The 18801-nt window shown below is 44.1% G+C and overlaps 1 protein-coding gene across 4 annotated transcripts in view; it reads right to left on the reverse strand.

Moving 5' to 3' along the window:
* Positions 1–1991: 1991 nt before the first annotated feature.
* Positions 1992–18801, reverse strand: part of shq1 (SHQ1, H/ACA ribonucleoprotein assembly factor) — a 46533-nt gene continuing 29723 nt past the window's right edge. For all 4 annotated transcript variants that reach the window (XM_063474767.1, XM_063474769.1, XM_063474766.1 and 1 more), the window contains 2 exons: positions 14224–14344; positions 1992–3197 (listed from right to left, as the gene is read on the reverse strand). In XM_063474767.1, the coding sequence (XP_063330837.1) occupies positions 2555–3197; positions 14224–14344 (764 nt within the window). In that variant the 3' untranslated portion in view covers positions 1992–2554. The remainder of the gene's footprint in view (positions 3198–14223; positions 14345–18801) is intronic.

An 18801-nucleotide genomic window follows, 5' to 3' on the forward strand; every position in this document is an offset into this window, starting at 1 on the left:
TTTGGAAGCTCCATCTGTACCTGCCCCTGCTGAAGGCTGCAGCAAGAAGACACTGATATTTGCCCCTGCTACATGAGTTTTACAATCAGAAAATACCTCCTAGTTTAGGCCTCGCCCCTGACACCTCCAGCTAAGTGAATCCAGGCAGCCGGCTCCAGAAGATGATGGATTTAACACCAGAGTGTTGTTATTCCCAAGTTCCGACACCTGAGGTATCTGGAACGTGATGTTATCTGCCATCCATCTTAGACTACGTGAAAGACGGAGTCATTCCCAATGAGTGCACAGGAAGGGTGTACTCGAGTAAGACATTCAATCTTTTCATTGATGGCTCAATGAATGCAATCACTGGATGGGAAGCACTGGACATTTGAGACTGGACAGATGAGTCAGTGTGACCCTCTAAAGCTCAGAAACAGTGAATAAACAGAAATAGCAACCTCTTCCTTCAAGATTTTGTCAAAACACTACATCTGTGTGTTAGAATCAGCTCCCACTCCCATTTACTGCTCATGTTCATGTTGGGATAATAATTTAAAGCCTAGCAGGTCTGGATCGTGAACAGATGATTTTTTTTTTTTTTTTTTTTTTTTTACTTAATAAGATAAGTCGAGTGATAAGGGCATGAGAAATGGTGCTTGTGCAAGATCCTCTTACTTAAACTTATACTACTAGCTTTAATAGAGTTACCTTCACTATTAGTCATCTGATGTTACTAATTGGCTCTACACAGACCACCCTAATTAGTCTTGCAGTTTTTTTTAGAGCCCTGCAAGTCAAAGGGGCACACTTACTACACTGGTAAGTGGCTGATTTATCAAATTCAAGTCAAAATAAAGCACACGTGTCACATTAATTATTGCCTTGTTTAATTAATCAGCTCCGTTCACTTAACCGTGGCCTAGCCTCTTGAAAAATGTCTGTCGGCCGAGAATATTAATTGCAAAAAGAACCAACTGAAGTTGCGAGCTCAGCCGCAGACCTCTCAGTCAGGCTCCAGAACGGCGGCACTAATGGAGGAATACGGAGGCCACTTTAAGATGAAAAATGGCAACAGAGCCCCGTGTCACTTAATCAATATGAAAAAGCCAGTGGGGAGAGGGAAACCACCGCCTGCAGGGGCCATGCGGTCCCAGGACTCATGTCCCCAGAATGATATGGGGTGTTTAAAATGGGCCCAATTTCACACCGTAACTCATCTCAGTCGCAGTGATGATGGCGCTCGTCCCCAAGGGGGTGGTTGCGAGGGAGGCGATGCGGTCTTGGGAGGTGCTTAACAACAGCATCCATCTCTGTAACATAATACTACAGACAGCTCCAACCTAAGGAGCCACCATCACCGGTGGCTCTAGAGTTGCCTCCAATCACACTGGATGAGATTCCTCATGAAATCGCCCCGGGCAACGCTGCAGCTGTGCCACATCAGTCACTCTTTCTGCTCAGTTATAATCCGAAAGGATCACAAAGCCTGATGAATTCTGCTAACGTGGGTCATTCCTGCATTTCTTCTTCCTCAATTAAAGGAATCAAGTCAAGGAATCAAGGAATCATGCGGACATCTTCAGGGCTGAGAGTCCGGAGCGTCAGTTAGTCTCCGCTGGCCCTCTGCCCCTCTATCTTGCAGCTCCCTCTGGCACCAGGGTGCTGTTATCTCTCAAACAAACAGCTCCTGTGCCGCAGCCCCGCTCGCAGCCCTCATCTATCTGCATGACATGTGCTTCCCTGTTTGTTTTGTCTCGCCTGTTAGACGCGGCCGATGATATTGAGCTGTGTCGACGGCACTCTTCCGTTCACGCCAGATGAATCAATCACTCCGGCGTGCTCTGCTGCCCTGTTTAGTGCAGGCAGAGTCTTTTCCACTTCAATCAATGCCGAGGGTTTAGGAAGAGGTTAGCGCTTTTCCTGCTATTTGTTAGGAAAAGAAAAGATCTCAAAAAGCAGCTCTGGCTGACTGACACACACGCACACACACACACACAAAGTTTGCCAGTTTCCTGCAGTGTTTTGTTTATTCAAGCCCGACAGGAATATGCAGATTGACTGTGTAAATATGTAAATACACATGGTTAATAGAGACCACTGTTAGCAGATGTCAGCGCACCGAATTGAGCTCGCAGACGCTGTTAAATTACATGAATAATTAAAAAGAAGCAGAAATTATTCATATAAAATCACACACTATGTTCAGAGAGCACGAATGTATTTGTATAGCAAGTATGCCGCTTGGATAGTAGACAGATAACAGGCCAAAAACAAAAAAAACAAACAAAAAAAAGTAGGTTCGGCTGCCTGCAACTATCCTAATAAAACAAGATTATTTTGCACGTTTGCAGCGTTAAAGAAGAACTGAGATTTTGCAGTTTTATCATTAACAAAAAACAAATACTGTACAAAAATATTCCTTTAAGAGGGTTAAGACCCTAAAATTACACGACAAAAACAACACGCAGTAATTCCAAATATAGAAAAGAAATCCTTAAAAACAAAAACACTTCCTGAAATCATCTGACAAGGAGTTTAAAATGAAATCCTGGAACTTTCAAATTCCTTTCCATCAGCTGATAGAGTCCCCTTCAAGATCATCGGGATCTTCCTGTGTTTGGACAATAAGCAGAGGGTTTCTACGAGGACTCGGCTCTAACAAAGTCCCGCCGCTGCTCCTCCCAGACGTGCCTTCAGTCTCTGTCGCAGCGCTGCTCGGCTGTCTCGCTCCTTTGTGGCTGGAGTCTGGAGAGATTCTCAGCTCCTCCGCCACCCGTTCCCCCAGCACCTGAATCAGCTGTCTGGAGCCTTCTGAGGCTGAGGGAAGGGCATCCTCTCTCCTTTTTTCTGCTGAAAAGCTCATGGGTGCCTGGGGGGTGGGAGAAACGGAGGAGGAGGGTTGGGGTTCTGGAGGGTTGTCCTTGCACATCTCTCCTCCTCCTCCTCCCTCCTTGGATTCGGTGCAGTCTTCTTCAGCCTCAGATTCCTCGCTCTCACTAGACGACTCGCTGCTGCTGTCACTGGAAGTGCTGCTGCTGTCAGAAGAGCTGCTGCTGTCGTCGCTGGATACAGGAGCCCTCTTGGAAGCTTGCTGCTCCTCTTCGACCGCCACGATCCTCGCTGCGTCCTCTAACTCGCCGATTTCCAGCTCCAAGTCGGTTTTTTGCAGGGTTGCTTTTTCCAACGTTGCTGCCAAGTCTGCCACCTTCTTGGACCTGTGAAGATGAAACAGAGGAAAAAAAGTAATTAGGAAGGCAGAAAGTTTCAACTCAATACGACACTTACACACAGGGAAGGGAAAAAAAAAAAAAAAGAGAGATATCCAACTACCACTTCATCAGTGGTACCTGGGAGAGAGAGCGGCATGACAACTGACTGATCGACTGGCTCTGCGTACTAAAGACATAGCCACAGGATAACCATCTACAAATCTAATACCCATTAACCAAAGCCCATTCTCATATGAATGCTAAGTAGACCGCGATTTGCAGAGGCGACGGGGGCTCAATGAAATATGGAAATATGGATGTTTAATAATGTAGGAAGATGAGCGCTGCTGATACACGAGCCTTGGGATCTTCTCCTCCCTTCCCCAACTGCTGCGCTCTCTGCAAGAGGTGATAAGAGACCGAGAGGGATTACAGAGGGAGGCAGACCCCTCCTATTCCTCCTTTTCTACCTCAGTCCGTGCATGCAAAAATCACATGCACACACTTCCACCTATAAATATGAAATGGCTAAGTCAACCGCTGCGTATGGCACGATTAGTCGAGATGAGGTCAATATATCCTGAGTGTTTCGATGCTGGAGAGGAAAAGGAAAAAAACAAAAAAACAAACATCCAATAATAATGCTGCAGCTGGAACAAACCAGAATAAACACGAGCGCTTTGTGCATTGTGCAGAAGCAAATCAGCCCTAAGAGGCTAAAGACGGTGGAGTTGTGCTCCCAGTCACACTGCAATACAGTCAATAAAAGCGTGGATAGAGAGAGCGCGCAGGCTGAGGCCCAAACAGCTAAATGTCTCCAAAGATTAAGATGAAGAGAATGCCCTCATAAAGCAGTACATTAAACAGAGTTCCCATCCCGCCGCTTTAGTTTTATAGTTGCGACTGCTTGAAGAAAGACGCGTTTTTATTGCTGATGAATGTCCTCCTACAAGGCCCCGTTTGTGTAAAGGCATAAGATTGTGTGGAGGCCCCAGCCTGCACATTATTCACGCTGGGAAAGCATGCCATGCTGCCAAAAACTTAAGTGGTTGCCATTGGACTCCCCGGTGCAGTTAAGGCGTGTGTGCCCCCATCCCCTGTCCCTCCTCTCATTGCCATGGTGATTACGAGCTGACCTCTGCGGGTCACTGCGATTCAGACTGTGTCCATTCAGGGTGGGAGAAACCATGTGTGTGTATGTTTAGAGGGGCTACTCTTTTTCTCACACACGGCTCCTGTTGCCCTCTCTGGCCCAATTAACCCACTGCTGAGCACCAGGATGGCTCCTCATTACCGTGCACTCCTAATGAGCTCCCTATTCTGGTGAGTAAAGTGTTTATGGAAGCAGCATGTAGGGGCTTTGCATTCATTTAGGACCTCAGGAGGAACTATGTTAACAGATCTCATAGTTGTGCTGTAGCATGAGGACACCCGTTCTCGGCACCACGACAGCCAGAAGAGAATCAACTGCAGATTGGTGGGATAAGTGATCCAGTCAGAACCCTTGTTCTCAGCTGCACCTTCCCAGTCCACACTTGGGTAATGTTTAAACTGATTGTTTGAAAACAGAAGTTGTTCTAATTTCCATGGAACGAAAATCATGGTGGACAGAATCTGAGATTGGTGGATTTCTTGCAATAGCCCATCCCACAGCCATTGATGTCAGTGGCTCCAACTTTGAGCCTAGCGATTATGCCCAGCTGGTGCCAGCATGTTGGCAAATGTCAAAGTTCAGGAACATTCGAGTGGGGCTTTCGCCAGGTGACATGTCAGTCTGGTTGAAAAGCCTACATGTCACATTCCAGCCCGTCTCTCGGTCATCTCTGCAATGCCTGGCAAAAATTCAGTTTGCCAACGTATGCTGAGAGATTCTTCTCATAAACAGAACTTGGCTGCTTAACAATAGAAGTGGCGTTGGCAATAAGTGTCATTTCAGATGGTTTCACTGCATCCACAAATCACAAATAAACACAGCCACACCACCCCACATCTCTGTGGGAAGGCACCACATTGCCAGATGCGTCTCAGCTCCACCCACCAGACAGACACACGGACCCACAGCTCTGCCACAGAGAGCAGAGAGACAAGACAGCAGATGTAATGCCATCGTTTCATTTTTGTGAAGTCTCAACTCGCCTCATCTTCACAGCCGAGGAACCGCAGGCAAACTATCAGAAGGGTCTTTTTAGTTCATTAACAAAAGTCCCCGGAATTTCAAGATCCAGGTGCAATTTAAAAAAATCGCTTAAGGAAACCATGGATGACCACCTGTTGTCTTGGAGTTAGCATGTGTAGTTGGAGTTTACAGACATCCACACACAGCCTCACATTCACCCTCCGATGATGATGAAATCCGTCACTCAGACCTAAAACACTTGTGGATGTGGATATTGCAACTCGAGTGCAAGACAGCTGCGTGATGATCTTCACTGTCAAGAAAGCTGCATGAAAAGGAAATCCCAGCTAGGAAGTGATCCTACTAAACAAATGTCACCTGTAACATATTAAATGCTTCAGTACCCATTTTAACAAACTTTCAAGGCTGATTGGGTCTAACTCACTAAAGCTGCCATCTACAGACTACAGACACGTGGAAAGTGATGAGCTAGGAGCCAACATGCCAAACTTTAACTGTATTCTTCTGCTGTAACTAATAAATTACTTCAAATGTGAAGCGTCTGACTGAAGTCTGGTTAATGCAGTTGAAGATGATTTTCCAATTTGGGCAGTAGCACATAAACACACCACAAGAGAAGAGTTTCTAAATACATGCAAGCATTTAGAAAATTAAAAAAAATCAAGACGAGCACCAGAAACAGTTTGTTTGTTGTGGGCACTGCTCACTCTAAGTATACGCTGTCTGAAGCTGTCACTTATGTGTGAACACAGACAACCACTGCATTCTTTGGAAAGCCGAGTTTAAAAGTCACTGTTTTTGTTTTAAACAATCACAAATAGCTTAATGTAACCTCAACTACTAACGATGATGATGATGATGGAGCCTGTTCAGGGTCCCAGGTTCTGCAAAACCCACGTGAGCGCTTCCTGTAGTGAGACTGGGGCAGAGAAACCTCCTGCAGCACAGCCACTTCAAAGACTGCCCTGTATTCTCTTTCCCCCGTGGGAAGTCATTATTGAGTTAGCGTTGGAGAGGCGCGCTTGTTTTCTCTCCCCTCCCTTGCTCTGTGGTGGGAGAAGCTCGGCCTGCGGTGAACACAAAGGCCCTGTCCAGGAGGGGGGAGGGATAATGTTGTACACAATCCAGTCATTACTATACTGCTGTTGTGGCTTGCCTTCATTAAACTGAGGAGGGGCGCCTTTTTTCAAGGTTGGAAAACTTCTGGCGAGACAAAGACGCCTCCATCTGCCAAAGTCTTTAGATGAGAACGTGAAGAGAGAGAGTGTGTGTGTGTCTGTGCGTTGTCTGTGAAAGAGCCGAGCTAAATTACAATCTGACATTTCTTTCATCAGGCTTGTGTTCAGTGAAAGAGCAGCTCATTCAGCGTGTCTGTGCTCTTGAAAACATCTCAGATAAAGCTTGTCCTCAGACGCAGAAATCTGTGTAATATAAGCACCAGATTTCCTCAGAGTAACTCACAAACGCATCATTCACCGGCTGAAGGGGGGGATAAAAGCCGACGCTGGGAGATGCGATCCGTCAGTGTGACTGAATGCTGAAATGGTCCGAGGCGCTGTAGCCTCTCCCGTTCCAGAAATGAGAAACACAGATGTATTTATCCGGGGAACCAGTGTTTGAGACCCCAATTACAGCTGCCTGAGGACCCTTGAAACACTGGTAGATGGCTCACACAATTGAGCAGACAGGTGTGGAGGAACTTTTTCTTTCTTTCTTTGTTTTTTGGTCATATAATGGCTTAAAATGCTTATGAAGACAACATATTTACTGCAAGGATGTGAGAAGAGCAGAGCAACAGATGCTGACATCATAAAAAGGTTCCACCGAATTCTATCAACTGGGAACAGAAAATTTCAACCCTAGACACCGGTTGCAACTGCTTGGTAACTATTCCACTGCATTTCATGACTGGTTGGCGAGTGGTTGCAGGAGGTTGCTTGTTATTGCTATGTCAAATTGCTTGCAAACAGGTATAAGTTGCTGCCCTGAAAACCCCCTTGTGATTGCCACAGTTGCCCATAGTTGGTAGGAAAGTCACCAACTTTTCTGCAAAAACCAGGAAAAAAGACTGTTTGCCTTCAAAGTAAAAGTTGCACCTTCTGAAACATGTTGGTGTCAGTGGTAAGACAGAACTTTGACTCGTGGTCTCCGTTTCTGGTTTGTGTCTTTCAGGTGTTACTCATCAAGAGTCATGCTGGCATCTTCCATGCAAATTACAGCCAACTGTAGCAATCTGTTAACAACTGAAGCAATCACAAGGAGGACAATAGAGATTGAAAATGTGACGTCATTGAGGGGTAAAACCGCAAAGGATTGTGGGTATCCGTGGCAAGAGGTACTAGCGCAAGCAGGCTTTCAATTGAAATCAGTTACACAGCGATAAAAAGAAACAAAAAATGCCAAGAAGCTGTTGTATTATTAACTGCACAAGCCGGGCGAACGACAGCCGCGTGAAGCCGACGGGTAAAGCGAATGGTTTTTATCAGATTCCGGCGTGGAAGAGAAATTGTCCAAGCCATGTCTCCGAAGTCACGAAGAGGCGACGGATGGCCTGGACAGTAAATATTCAGCTTTGAATAAATAGTGAATTGTCCTGACACAATATTGCGTTTCGCTTCTGTTATTACCACGGTACATTGACAAAAACATATACTTTTATTCACAGGATAAAACAGTTTTTTGTATCACTAATTGCCCAGTACGGTTACAGCATACAATATTATTGTCACTGCTACATTTCTGTAATGCGTACTAGAAATTATTTCCACTACTAATTAATTACCGTTGAGCTCAAAGTTACTATTAATAAACGGTTAACGAATGTGTATTTATGACGACGATTTGTGAGACTGGTAAACTTACCTTTGTTCGTACGATGGTCTTTCGTTCTACACGGTGCATTTCAAGGTCCTGTACCCATCCGTCGGTAAACTGTACCTGGGCTTGCTGCAGTGACCTGAAGTTACTAAAAACTTCATGAGTGTATGCACTCACTCCAAGAACCGTATAATTATAAATATGAGCGTGGTGAAAGTTGGGCAGCACGCTGATGTCTTTTGTCCACTCTGTGTGCTCCTAAGGGTCTGACCCTTTCACTCCTTTGATTTTTTCCTCGTACCTTTTCTTTGCCTTTTCGTCGAGTCTGTCTTTGTACGGTCCGGCATTGTTCTCCTTCGTTTTGTACATTCCTCTTTTTGGGGGCAAAGAAAAAGCAAGAAGGTATTGAAACCGGCGAATGAACGTTTTGCGGTGCTGCAAATGCTTGCATTTGATGCGGTACTTTGATTGTTTTGCCACGGGTTCCCGGCATGCAATGCGCGAAAGTCACGTGGTCTGTCAATCTCTATAGGAATGCTTGCAAGGAATGTGAAAGTATTGATGGTTGGTGTCACAGATGTTGTAGCCCAAGGAGGCGATTTCACCAAGTGTGAGTCAGCAACCACTCAACAACTGGTCAGGGTATACGCATTTTTCCTCTAACTGACCGTGGTTGCGAGGGTTGGTCTCCATGTCATAGTCTGAGACCAAACATCAGTCGATTAGTGGAAGAGCCCGCAGTATCCGAGCCCAAAGGTGGTGCATCACATCCCTCAGGTCACGAGTGTGATCAGAAGCATGCTTGTAGTTTCTTTTCCAACATCAATGAAGATTCTGTGCAAATAATCCATTTACATCATGTTCCAAAAACTGAAATTCATATTGGAAAATCATTGGTTTGACACATTAGTGATAGGTGGGAAAGATTCTATCCTGTTCTAAATCCAGCTGGAAAATTATTTCCTGTTCTGACCACTTGGTCAGGAGCACAGGAAGGGGTTTAAAAAAAACTAAAAAACAAAATGCAAAACCGCAGGATCGTTGGGAGTGGTGTAGTACTGCACAAAGACTCCACTTTGAAAGGGAGATCAGCCAATGATGAAACTATTTTGTGAAGGTTTTGGGGGTTGTCATTAGGGATGGCAATCGAGAACCAGTTCCCAGTAATTGAATTCCTTGGAGTTGTTGGTCTGCTAACCTATCAATCCAGCTTATTGGCTCCACTTGTACTACTATCAGCTGGATTCATCTGATATGGACATTACATCTATTTTTATTCCACAAGAAGATGACAGCACAATGGTAAAGTAGAAACTGCATCCAGGAACAGGATGCAGAAACAATACACTACTAAAGGAACTTCAGCTCTTTGCAAGCACCTGGATGGACAGCATGCTAACGCTAAGCTAGCCAAGACGCAAGAGTGACATCAAAGCTGACTGAATGCTGACCAAACCCAGCAGCCAGAGCCTGAACTTCAACAGGTAGCAAACTAACAGTCAGGCTGCAGCCTCCATTTCTGTCTGTTCGTGTTTCTAAAGTCGAAATCGCCATGACGATCACTTTAAATAGTCTTTGTGCTGGTTTGCATCTTTGCTTGTACTGTTGGCTTTGTGTTCATATCTAAATACTAAAGGAAAGATCATGTGTGTCCTCACTTGGGTAGGGATTTGTGTTGGTGTGTCGGCCTCATGTTAAATGGTGTTAAATATTACTTTTTTTGAGTAATGATACCAAAACTGATCACGAAGAAAAGGTTAAATAGCATCAACATGCACAAACATTTGACCACACAGGATGTAATTAATTTGTCTGTGATCTACTGCTTAGAGATGGTGGTGACTCTTAAAGCAAAACCAGTTAGAATCCATAAGGATTCTCACTGGGTTGTCATGTTCCCAAATCTCAAAAATTAATCTATCACAAGATGCAGATTTAGAAAAAGCATTCTCTTACTCTTTCTTAGTCCTTTGTGGATTTGGCGGCAGATAAAAAGAAGCGTCTCAAGTGACAAGTTTCTATTGAAATTCCTACATCATCACTTAGGTTTAAAAGGAGGATTTTAAAAAAAGCTCCAAGTATTGCAGGCTTTAGTTTGGTCTGAGCTCAAAGAAGTTAAAGTCCTCAGGATTGACTTTGAAACTTTTTGTCAGAATGTTCCAGTTGGATTTACTCTCTACTTTTGGGATTATGGGATCTTTACTACAAATGCTCTTTACTTTTTCTCTGCTTTTACTGTCTCCTCACTTACCATCTGACTTATGTAATCACAAAAAACGTTCAAGTCCTCTACTTCTCCAGCCTGTCTGCTTCATATCCCACTGCTAACATCTCTTTCTAGTATCTCACAATGTGACGCAATTCAGTGTTAGACACCCTTTTCTAATACGCCTGTCTAAATGTATAGGGTTGTTAGGCTGCAGAGAAAAAAATAATACAATAATCAATTGAATTAACTGGAGTGAACACTCCACACGAGGGTTTAGGAAATTATGCAAGCACAGTACTCTGTGTTTAAGATGAGCTGTGTATTCAAGACAAAAATCTGGAGTGGACTCCTGGTGAGAGGAAATCTGTACTACTTATCCCTGTTAACTGGGAGACATTGGTGTCTTTGTTCTGCCCGGTGGGGCCTCTAAGGATCTCGTTCAGTGATGCGGCTAACGGCAGATAGAGCAGCTCCATTATCTGTTTCAAAGCTTCCAGGACAGCTGTTTGACAGTTGCGTGGTGCTGTCTGCTGGAAGTCCCTTCCCAACAAACATTTGGGTGTCAGATCAGCTGGGAGATTGACACGTGAGCTGTTTTAATGTGAACAGAAAAGCTTTGAGCACAAGTGAAACAAAAACATTTGTAAGTGCCAAAGGCTGAAGGGGACACCTGGGTAGTATTTGACTTTTGTGTTACAATAACACAGAGTTACGCTGAGGTAAAAACCACCAGTCGTCCTAGGCTGCGTGGGGAGAAAGTGTTGACACTGAGCACAAGGGCACTTTCAAGGTATTTGACCCACACGCCTCAGCTGACACACTGACCCCACGCTTGACCTCCTTGCCCTGAGACACTTGCAGTTGTTAGAGCTCCAGAAACTCCCCCACCCCACCCGCGGGGGAGCTTTTGTCAGAGCTGCTGACAAATCTCCCCGACGGCCGCCGCCGAGGACACAACGCTGAGGTTGAACAAGGTGAGGGAGGCAGGGCGGGGGAGGCATTGCGAGCGCATAGAGCCAGCGAGGGGCTGCTCCGCTGTCCAAAAATAAAAGACTGGTCTCAGGAAAGAGAATGCCTACAACTTCATTTTTCGACAGTTGCCCGTTGTTGCTTTTCATGCTTTTCTGTGATGCACTCTTTTCTACAGTTGAAAACAACACCCATTGTGTCTCTGAGGACTGCTCACTTCACACCTACCATTCACAATTATTTGAGTCTATCCATTCAGCTGGTGCGGTGCGAGGCTCGGCCCATCCTTAAGCGCTTCTTGTCAATTTTCCAGTTTTTGCAGCAATGTGTCAATGTCCATTTCACACATCTCAGAGGCAATTCACACATTTGCTCCACAAAAGAAAAAGCAGACTAAATTTTCTTGCTAATCACTTCATCCTCTCCTCAGACTAACCCTGAAGCGCTTGTATTCTGTATTCTCCGCATTTTTCTTTTTTTTGTCCTGCTAGACTATAATTGACCCAATTAATAAGGGTGGGTGGGTGGCTGCGAGAGAAACCTGTGTGGTAAAAGGAAGCTGCGGCCCTGATTCTCTGAGGTACTGTAACACAACAACAGGCTTATAAAGCTTCGTGTGCGCTGGCTGCCGTGGATCTGTGTTGGCCTGTCTCCAAGCTTTTTGATAAAGGCAGGCAAAACAAAGAGAAAGAAAGTGAGGCGACTCGCTTTCCCCCCTCTTTTTTTTCCTGTGCAGTCCAGCAACTCTGCGGGGGTTTTGGCAGCTGAAGACCTTCAAAAGCATACAGTGAAACTAATGGACTGGAGAGGCTGCTGCTCCATTTGAAATAATACTGTCTGCTAACAATTCAGAGATAATTAGGATTGGACGGATGTGTGAGGGCGGATTAAAAACCATACCCAACAAAAGGATGTTTGTGTGTGTTTGTGTGAAATGGTGACCGCTCCAGTGAGGGGAAAAAAATAAAACCCAAAACAAAACAAAAAAAGTTCCTCATTATTGAAACAACGGGAAGCGCAATTTGCTTTGAGGTTGCACGCTTGATCTCAGCGCAAAGGGGTTCTGCTCCGAGTGTCTGAGAGCGTAGAGGAGAGCGCCTGCCCCGTGGCTTAAATCATGATGAAGTCTTTACGAGGTTGTAAATCTGAGACCGATGTCTCAGCAGTCAGATGAACTTTAGGAGTAGAAACGCATGTGGGACACAGTGAGGAGATTAAATAAATCAACCACCCCCCCTCCAGCCAGCAAACATCCATTAATCGCCGTGTCCATCATGTATAGCTGATCGCATATGCCTCGGCAGCAGCAGCGGAGAGGGAGTGACAGGATACGGGGATTGCACCGGGGGGTGGGGGGTATATAGATTACATCTCATCTAACCGCCTGGGCTCCCAGAGACGACTCACTTAGCGAAGGATGACAAATCCTGCGCGGGGGAATATCTCGCACTGTGGGAAAACAATGCCTACACGATCTGTCATCAAACCTGTCAGATGATACAAAGGGGGCCGCCACAACAAACCGCATGTATGATAGAGGAGGTTGGTCTGTGGAAATCACCGCTGCCGCCTCGCTCTCCTGCGCTGCTGCTTTGCATTCTGACTGCAGGCTCCTTTTAATATTACACTGCAAACATGGGAACATAGTTTCATAAACCGCGAGAGAAGACTTTATGAGGTTTCTATTGAGTGTGAGCCAGCGTGCTCATACATAAAGAACAACAACAACAAAAATCTGTTCACGCTTGGTTGCTCTCTCAAGTGGCAGGCGGTGATAGAAGTGGTTCTACTGTCTTTTTCACATCATGACAGCCTACGGGAGGTTGTAAAATAAAAAAAATAAAAAAATACTGTACACTTATTTAGACAAGAGAAATGTAATGATTCAAGAGATCACGGGGCCAATCCGTTTAATGATCGATGAAGGGTGTAGTGGCAGCCAGCACGTTTGGTCAAGCTGACATTTAGTTCCAAAGTAGATCAGCGAGGAAAGGGAGGAGGAGCAGTGAAGGGGGAGCAGTGCTCCGGTGTGCCTCGGAAGAGACTGATCGACTTTCTCTGTGAGTTGACAAGAGCTTCAGAAGCTCCGTGCGCTTACAGACTAAGATCGAGTGCGCGTCTTCTCTCTGCTCTGTGTCTCAAACAGCCCTAACCCGACTCCTTATTCCTCCCACCCTTTACGAACGCAGCATCCGCAGCATTTTCTATTTCTTTTAAAGAGCAGCATTCAAGACTTGTGCTGGAAAAATGTAGAAATGAGAATGTGAGGAAGGGAGGTAGAGACCGCTAAATCCCTGCAGACCTTTTATCGTGTCTGCATCTGGGCGCTGAGCCTACAACACCAGGCGCGCATTTTTCAACTGGGCTTTTTCCAGACGAGCACACCACTTCGCTGAACCTTGGCCAGGAGTAAAACTGAGCTCATTACTCAGTAATGTGCTCGCAGGCTCGCATTTAAAATGTGACTAATTGTTAAATATGAACTAGGAGGGGGGAGGGGAGGAGGAGGAGAGAGCCGTCAGACCTGTGCCATTTGGGAAGAAAGTGCAGATCTGGCATCTTTGGGCATGCAGTTCTAGGAAAAAGTCGCATCCGCCAAAGATTGGAGAAGCCCACGCAGACGCGCATGAGCTCCTAAAAGTTTCGTACAGAGTGAATCCGCTGAGTGCAGCTGGCTCTTTTAACACCCACTGATGGTACTTTGACCACATAAACTGCATCTTTCGCAGGCTTGGCCGTGCAATTGGTCCTGCTGTGACAAAATGACACTGAAACATTGCGGGAGGAGGGAGTCTGAATGGCACAGTGCATGGCTCTAAAGGTAATTCTATCTAGATTGAGGCCTCTGAGGTGCCTGCATGTGTGTGTGTGAATGGATTTGTGTGTGCTGACGGACTTACTTGACTCTCTGGATCCAGATGCAGTAGTCTGTGATGTACAGATCGTTCAATATGTATGCCGGCTCGTTCTCTCTGAAGACTTTGTGAATATCCAGCAGGCATTTGAGGACGCAGGCTTTCCCTGGGCACGGCAACACAGCGGGGGAAGGCAAATGGAAAAACAGTGTTATTCGTGCTCACTATTAAGGATGACAATGCACTCCAGCTGCTGGCAGATGCAGCATGTGTCTAAAGGCTTGCAGTTATTGTTCCATACATAAAAGCCAAGATACAGGATCAGAGGGAAATCCCAGCGAACAGCAGAGTAATTTCATCCATATGGGTTTTTTGTTTTTTAGGAAAAAGAGAAGTGGTTCATCTGAGACAAAGATGACAACTCTATTTCTGGAGTCTGTCAAATTAATAGTGTTTCTGCTCAAACTCTGTCAAACACTGTTTTGTCTTGATTTATCAAAAATAGCTCTGAATGTTTCTGATGATTTTCCACTTGACATAAATCTTAAGTCTGCCTGCTCTGCTACTGCGCTGCATCCTTATCTGTATCCATTTTGCTTCTGATTTGATGTTACATCAATTAATTAGACGTAGCAAATAAAAGCTGATTTTTTTAGAAATCTGCATCTCGTTGATTTTTTTCCCCCCTTTTTTCCTCCACAGCGCTCAAAAACTATTTCTTTCCAAGAAATCCCGCCTCGTCCTAAAGGAGGAGGATCACTTTCTCAAAGTCTTTCTTTGGCAGTTGGCAGTACATTTGGTTTGATTTACATTTCTAACCTTAGAAATGCTATAACTTCCAAAAGTGACATTTCTCATACTGAAAACTAGAACAGGCCCGAGGGCCTGGGGGGAGGCGGGGTTGCAGGGGGAGACACTAGAGTTGCGTCTATGCAGCTCTTCATGCACACAGCAGATGTGGTCGTTCATTTCCTTCTAATCCTGTTTGTTTCTTATTTTTCTCTCCTAATTTCTTTCATAAAAATCTGTCTTTGCAAAACTGTAGAAATGTCACTGAAAAACAGATATGACACTAAAGCTTATGCTTAATTAGATTTTAAAATTAGGCACAAAAATAATTTATTTGCACTAATGACTTGTGGTGCTTTCATTAACACTAAGCGGCAACAACATTAAAGTTGCAGTGATGCCAGTAGATTGCAGATGCAAGTCCGTAATCCCAGCTATGGTGGTCGTTATTGCACAAACAACTCTAAACGCCGTTCATCTGTAATGAGTGTAGGCTGCCAGTGCGCTGTTTATCTCAGCTGGTGTCCACGTCTATTTACTCTGTAAAAGGAGTCCAATATGCATCGATAAATCAGTGAAGCTCGCTTCTGTCTGATGAAAGGTGAGTTGGTGAGAATGAATAAACTGTTGTTTTTGCCCGTGTTAGCCGCTGTAAGCAGAACTGTCTTAAAAGTGGACCTAATATTGTTGGACTCTGATGCTTAGTGCTAATAAGCTCTCATATGTTCTCATTATTTGAGGGGGAAAAAAGAATCTCATCAGCTGGCATAATGTTAGCTGTTATTGTTATTTGGCCATTGTCAACTGTCCGGAGATGGAGGGTAGCATGTCCAATCTGCTGACAATAACTGTCACAATACCATTAATAAATAACAATGTTTATGTATGTTTTTGTACAGTTAGAGCTCTGACTTCAGTTTAGGAGATGAAGCTCGAGGTGAGGAACAGCATGATGTTTTACCCAGATGCCGGTCGTGTTGGCTCTTTCCTTCACATTTTTGCTTTTGTGAAGGGGACCCCTAATCAGATGATATAACAAAAGGCATGAGCTTCCATGTTTTCCGTCTAAAGGTGAAGACACAAATTAAAACACGTCTCCACAGCATGTGAATAGCTCCTAGCTTTCTTCTTTTCCACCTTTGATGTATTACGGATGTGACCGGTCTCTAGCCACATATATAAAAGTCCATCTTGGTCACTGTTCATGATTACGAGGCAACATGCCGGCTTCACAAACTGTGTATTTTTAATGGTTTAATGTGGTCAGACACCGCAACACACTGTAAAAAAGTTTGATATTGTGGCTGTATAGTCTCCGTGCGTAAATATACTGATTTTTATATCCTTGGTTTATTTTGGGAGGAGACAGAAGAGGAGGTGACTGGATTGAGGTACCCACAAACAATAAGCCAATCAACAACAAGGAGAGTGATTTAAGTGATTGATTTAGTGTTGGAGAGAAGGACTGTGTGTCATTATGACTGCAGAGTTCATCCCAAGAGGCTGCTTTGGAAAAATGTGTGCTCTCATCTATCAAAGCAAGAGCACAGAAGATGTATGTTTACAGCCACCAGAAATATCCACCAGAGCTGTGTAAGCTGCAAAGTCCCAATATGCAGTTGATGTCTAAGAATAGCAGCACCTCATAGCTCTTTATTTGCCTTCATACACTTAACTGTATAACTATTAACACAACACATTAAATGTCTTATTTTAATTCAATATAAACTTTTTAAGTGTTTATTTGTTAATTTTAAGCCAACAGAATACCGTGTGCTTTATTTAATGAAAAACGTCAGCTCGATCATTATTTAGGAGCCACAGTATGTCTACTGTCAAACTATCTACTAAAGAATGTCAAAAATGTCAATAAGGACTGAAAGTACACAGTGTGTTTTGAAATTGTTTTAGAAAGACCGTTTCCGCTTTCAACACCCCAACTGCATCACACACACAGAACCACAATGAATATGTTCATCTGGACGTAGCGTTTTCAGTGGGAGAAACGTTTCGTCACTCGTACAAGTGACTTCTTCAGTCTCAGGGACTGTTTGTAAGGTTCCCCAACCTTACAAACAGTCCATTGCATAATGACTGAAACTAGCACCACTGAAGGAACAATGGGATGTGAGGTCAGTTCCTTGATTCCTTCCTTATTATGCAAATTGCCATGGCCGTTGATCAACAACCACTGATCAAAGACCATGAGTACCATTCACAGAGAGTTGATAGAGAAAGACGTACCCTTAGGCCCCCTCCTCGATTCAGAGATGATCTTTCCCTTTTCACGTAAATGGCCTCCTTGACTCCCCGCTCAAACCAGCGTTCCTCCCTGTCCAGGATGTGTCCAGAGGTTGTTTGGTTTCCCCAATGTATAAGTCATGGCACTTAACAGCAACTACATTGCTCTGTTTGTGTCGAGGGATCATTGGGGTGGACCATTTATGGCACAGTGTGTTTTGGAGAAAATGCGTCTCAACTGTTCCGATACTCCTGACACATACGGAATCACTAAGGGTTTTCGCTTAGGCAGCAGTTGTCCTTCTCTCCTGGATCCTGACCTCACAGCCCATTGTTTATTCAGTGGGCTGGTTTCAGTCATTGTGCAAAGGTACTGTTTATAAGGTTGGGGAAACCTGCAGTCAGCTGAGACTGAAAAAGTTGCACGGATGAGTGACGAAATGTTTCTCCCACTGAAAATGTCCAGATGAACAGAACCAAATTTTGGGGATTTAATTACCCGGATGACTGAGCATGCATCAAGACGATAACCTGAATACGTGTGTTATTCTGACAAAGGAATTTTCTCCTGAAGCACATAACTAGTTAAAGTGCTGCAGCGCTTATTCTTCAATCAGGCATATAAATAGCCATATGATGTGGCCAACAATCCGCTGAGGGCAAGAGAAAATGCTCCTCTCCACCTCCAGAGAGCTGGTTGGCATTGTCCAGAGACATTCCAGACCAATCAAAATAAACAGCGTACTCACAGCGAGGAAAACTTGAACAAACATTTGGTGCTCATTTAAAGCATGGGATTGTATACAGGAAACTGTGGCCTAAGGAAAAAACATAAAAGAAATATTTTTTTCTTTTTTAAAGAAAAAAAAAAAAATCAAGGCTTGGATTGTGTGAAGCAAAAAAAAAGTCTTGCTTCCAAGATTTGATTTTTTTTTCCAGAGAGAAGCTTTCTAAGTTGTTTGGAGAAAACTGGAGCAAAGGTTGAGTTTAACATACTGATTGTTGGTGAAGGGTTTAGCACAAGTGAGCAAGGCATTTCAATTAGGTATCATTGGGTTATCCAATGAGTGGGGAGGGAGACACATTCAAAATGTAGAGCAGTAATTCCTGCATGGCTGCAGACTGGGCAGGCATGCAGTTTGGTGGTGGGTGTGAAGTGGACCAAAAACAAAAGCCTGCTGTGTTTTCTAGACACTGCAGCAACAAAGTAATCTTTTTTTTTTTTTTTTATAAACAGTTTTTGTTTTTTTTACATAAACACTTAATGATGTATGTGAAAAACACAACCTCAGCCATCTTTGTCACAGTCTTTTCTAATGAGGAACTTAAAGTATTCTTATTTTCAAATATCTTGAAGGACACTACTGACAGCCCACAGCATTTTTTTTTAATTTATTGCTTAAAACATGTTGAGTAAAACGTCACAAAGACCAGTAAAACCACTGCATGATAACCTAAAAATGGTCCTTGCCACTTTGTCCTCAACTAAAAACAAAGCAGCTTCAGATCTAAAGGAAAATGAGTGCAATTTCAGCACCATGTCTCAGTTTTGTTTTGGTTTTTTGCATTATAAAGAAGGACTAATGTCAAAAG

The sequence above is a fragment of the Pelmatolapia mariae genome, linkage group LG5 (genome assembly GCF_036321145.2).
Source record: "Pelmatolapia mariae isolate MD_Pm_ZW linkage group LG5, Pm_UMD_F_2, whole genome shotgun sequence".
Classification (NCBI taxonomy): Eukaryota; Metazoa; Chordata; class Actinopteri; order Cichliformes; family Cichlidae; genus Pelmatolapia; species Pelmatolapia mariae.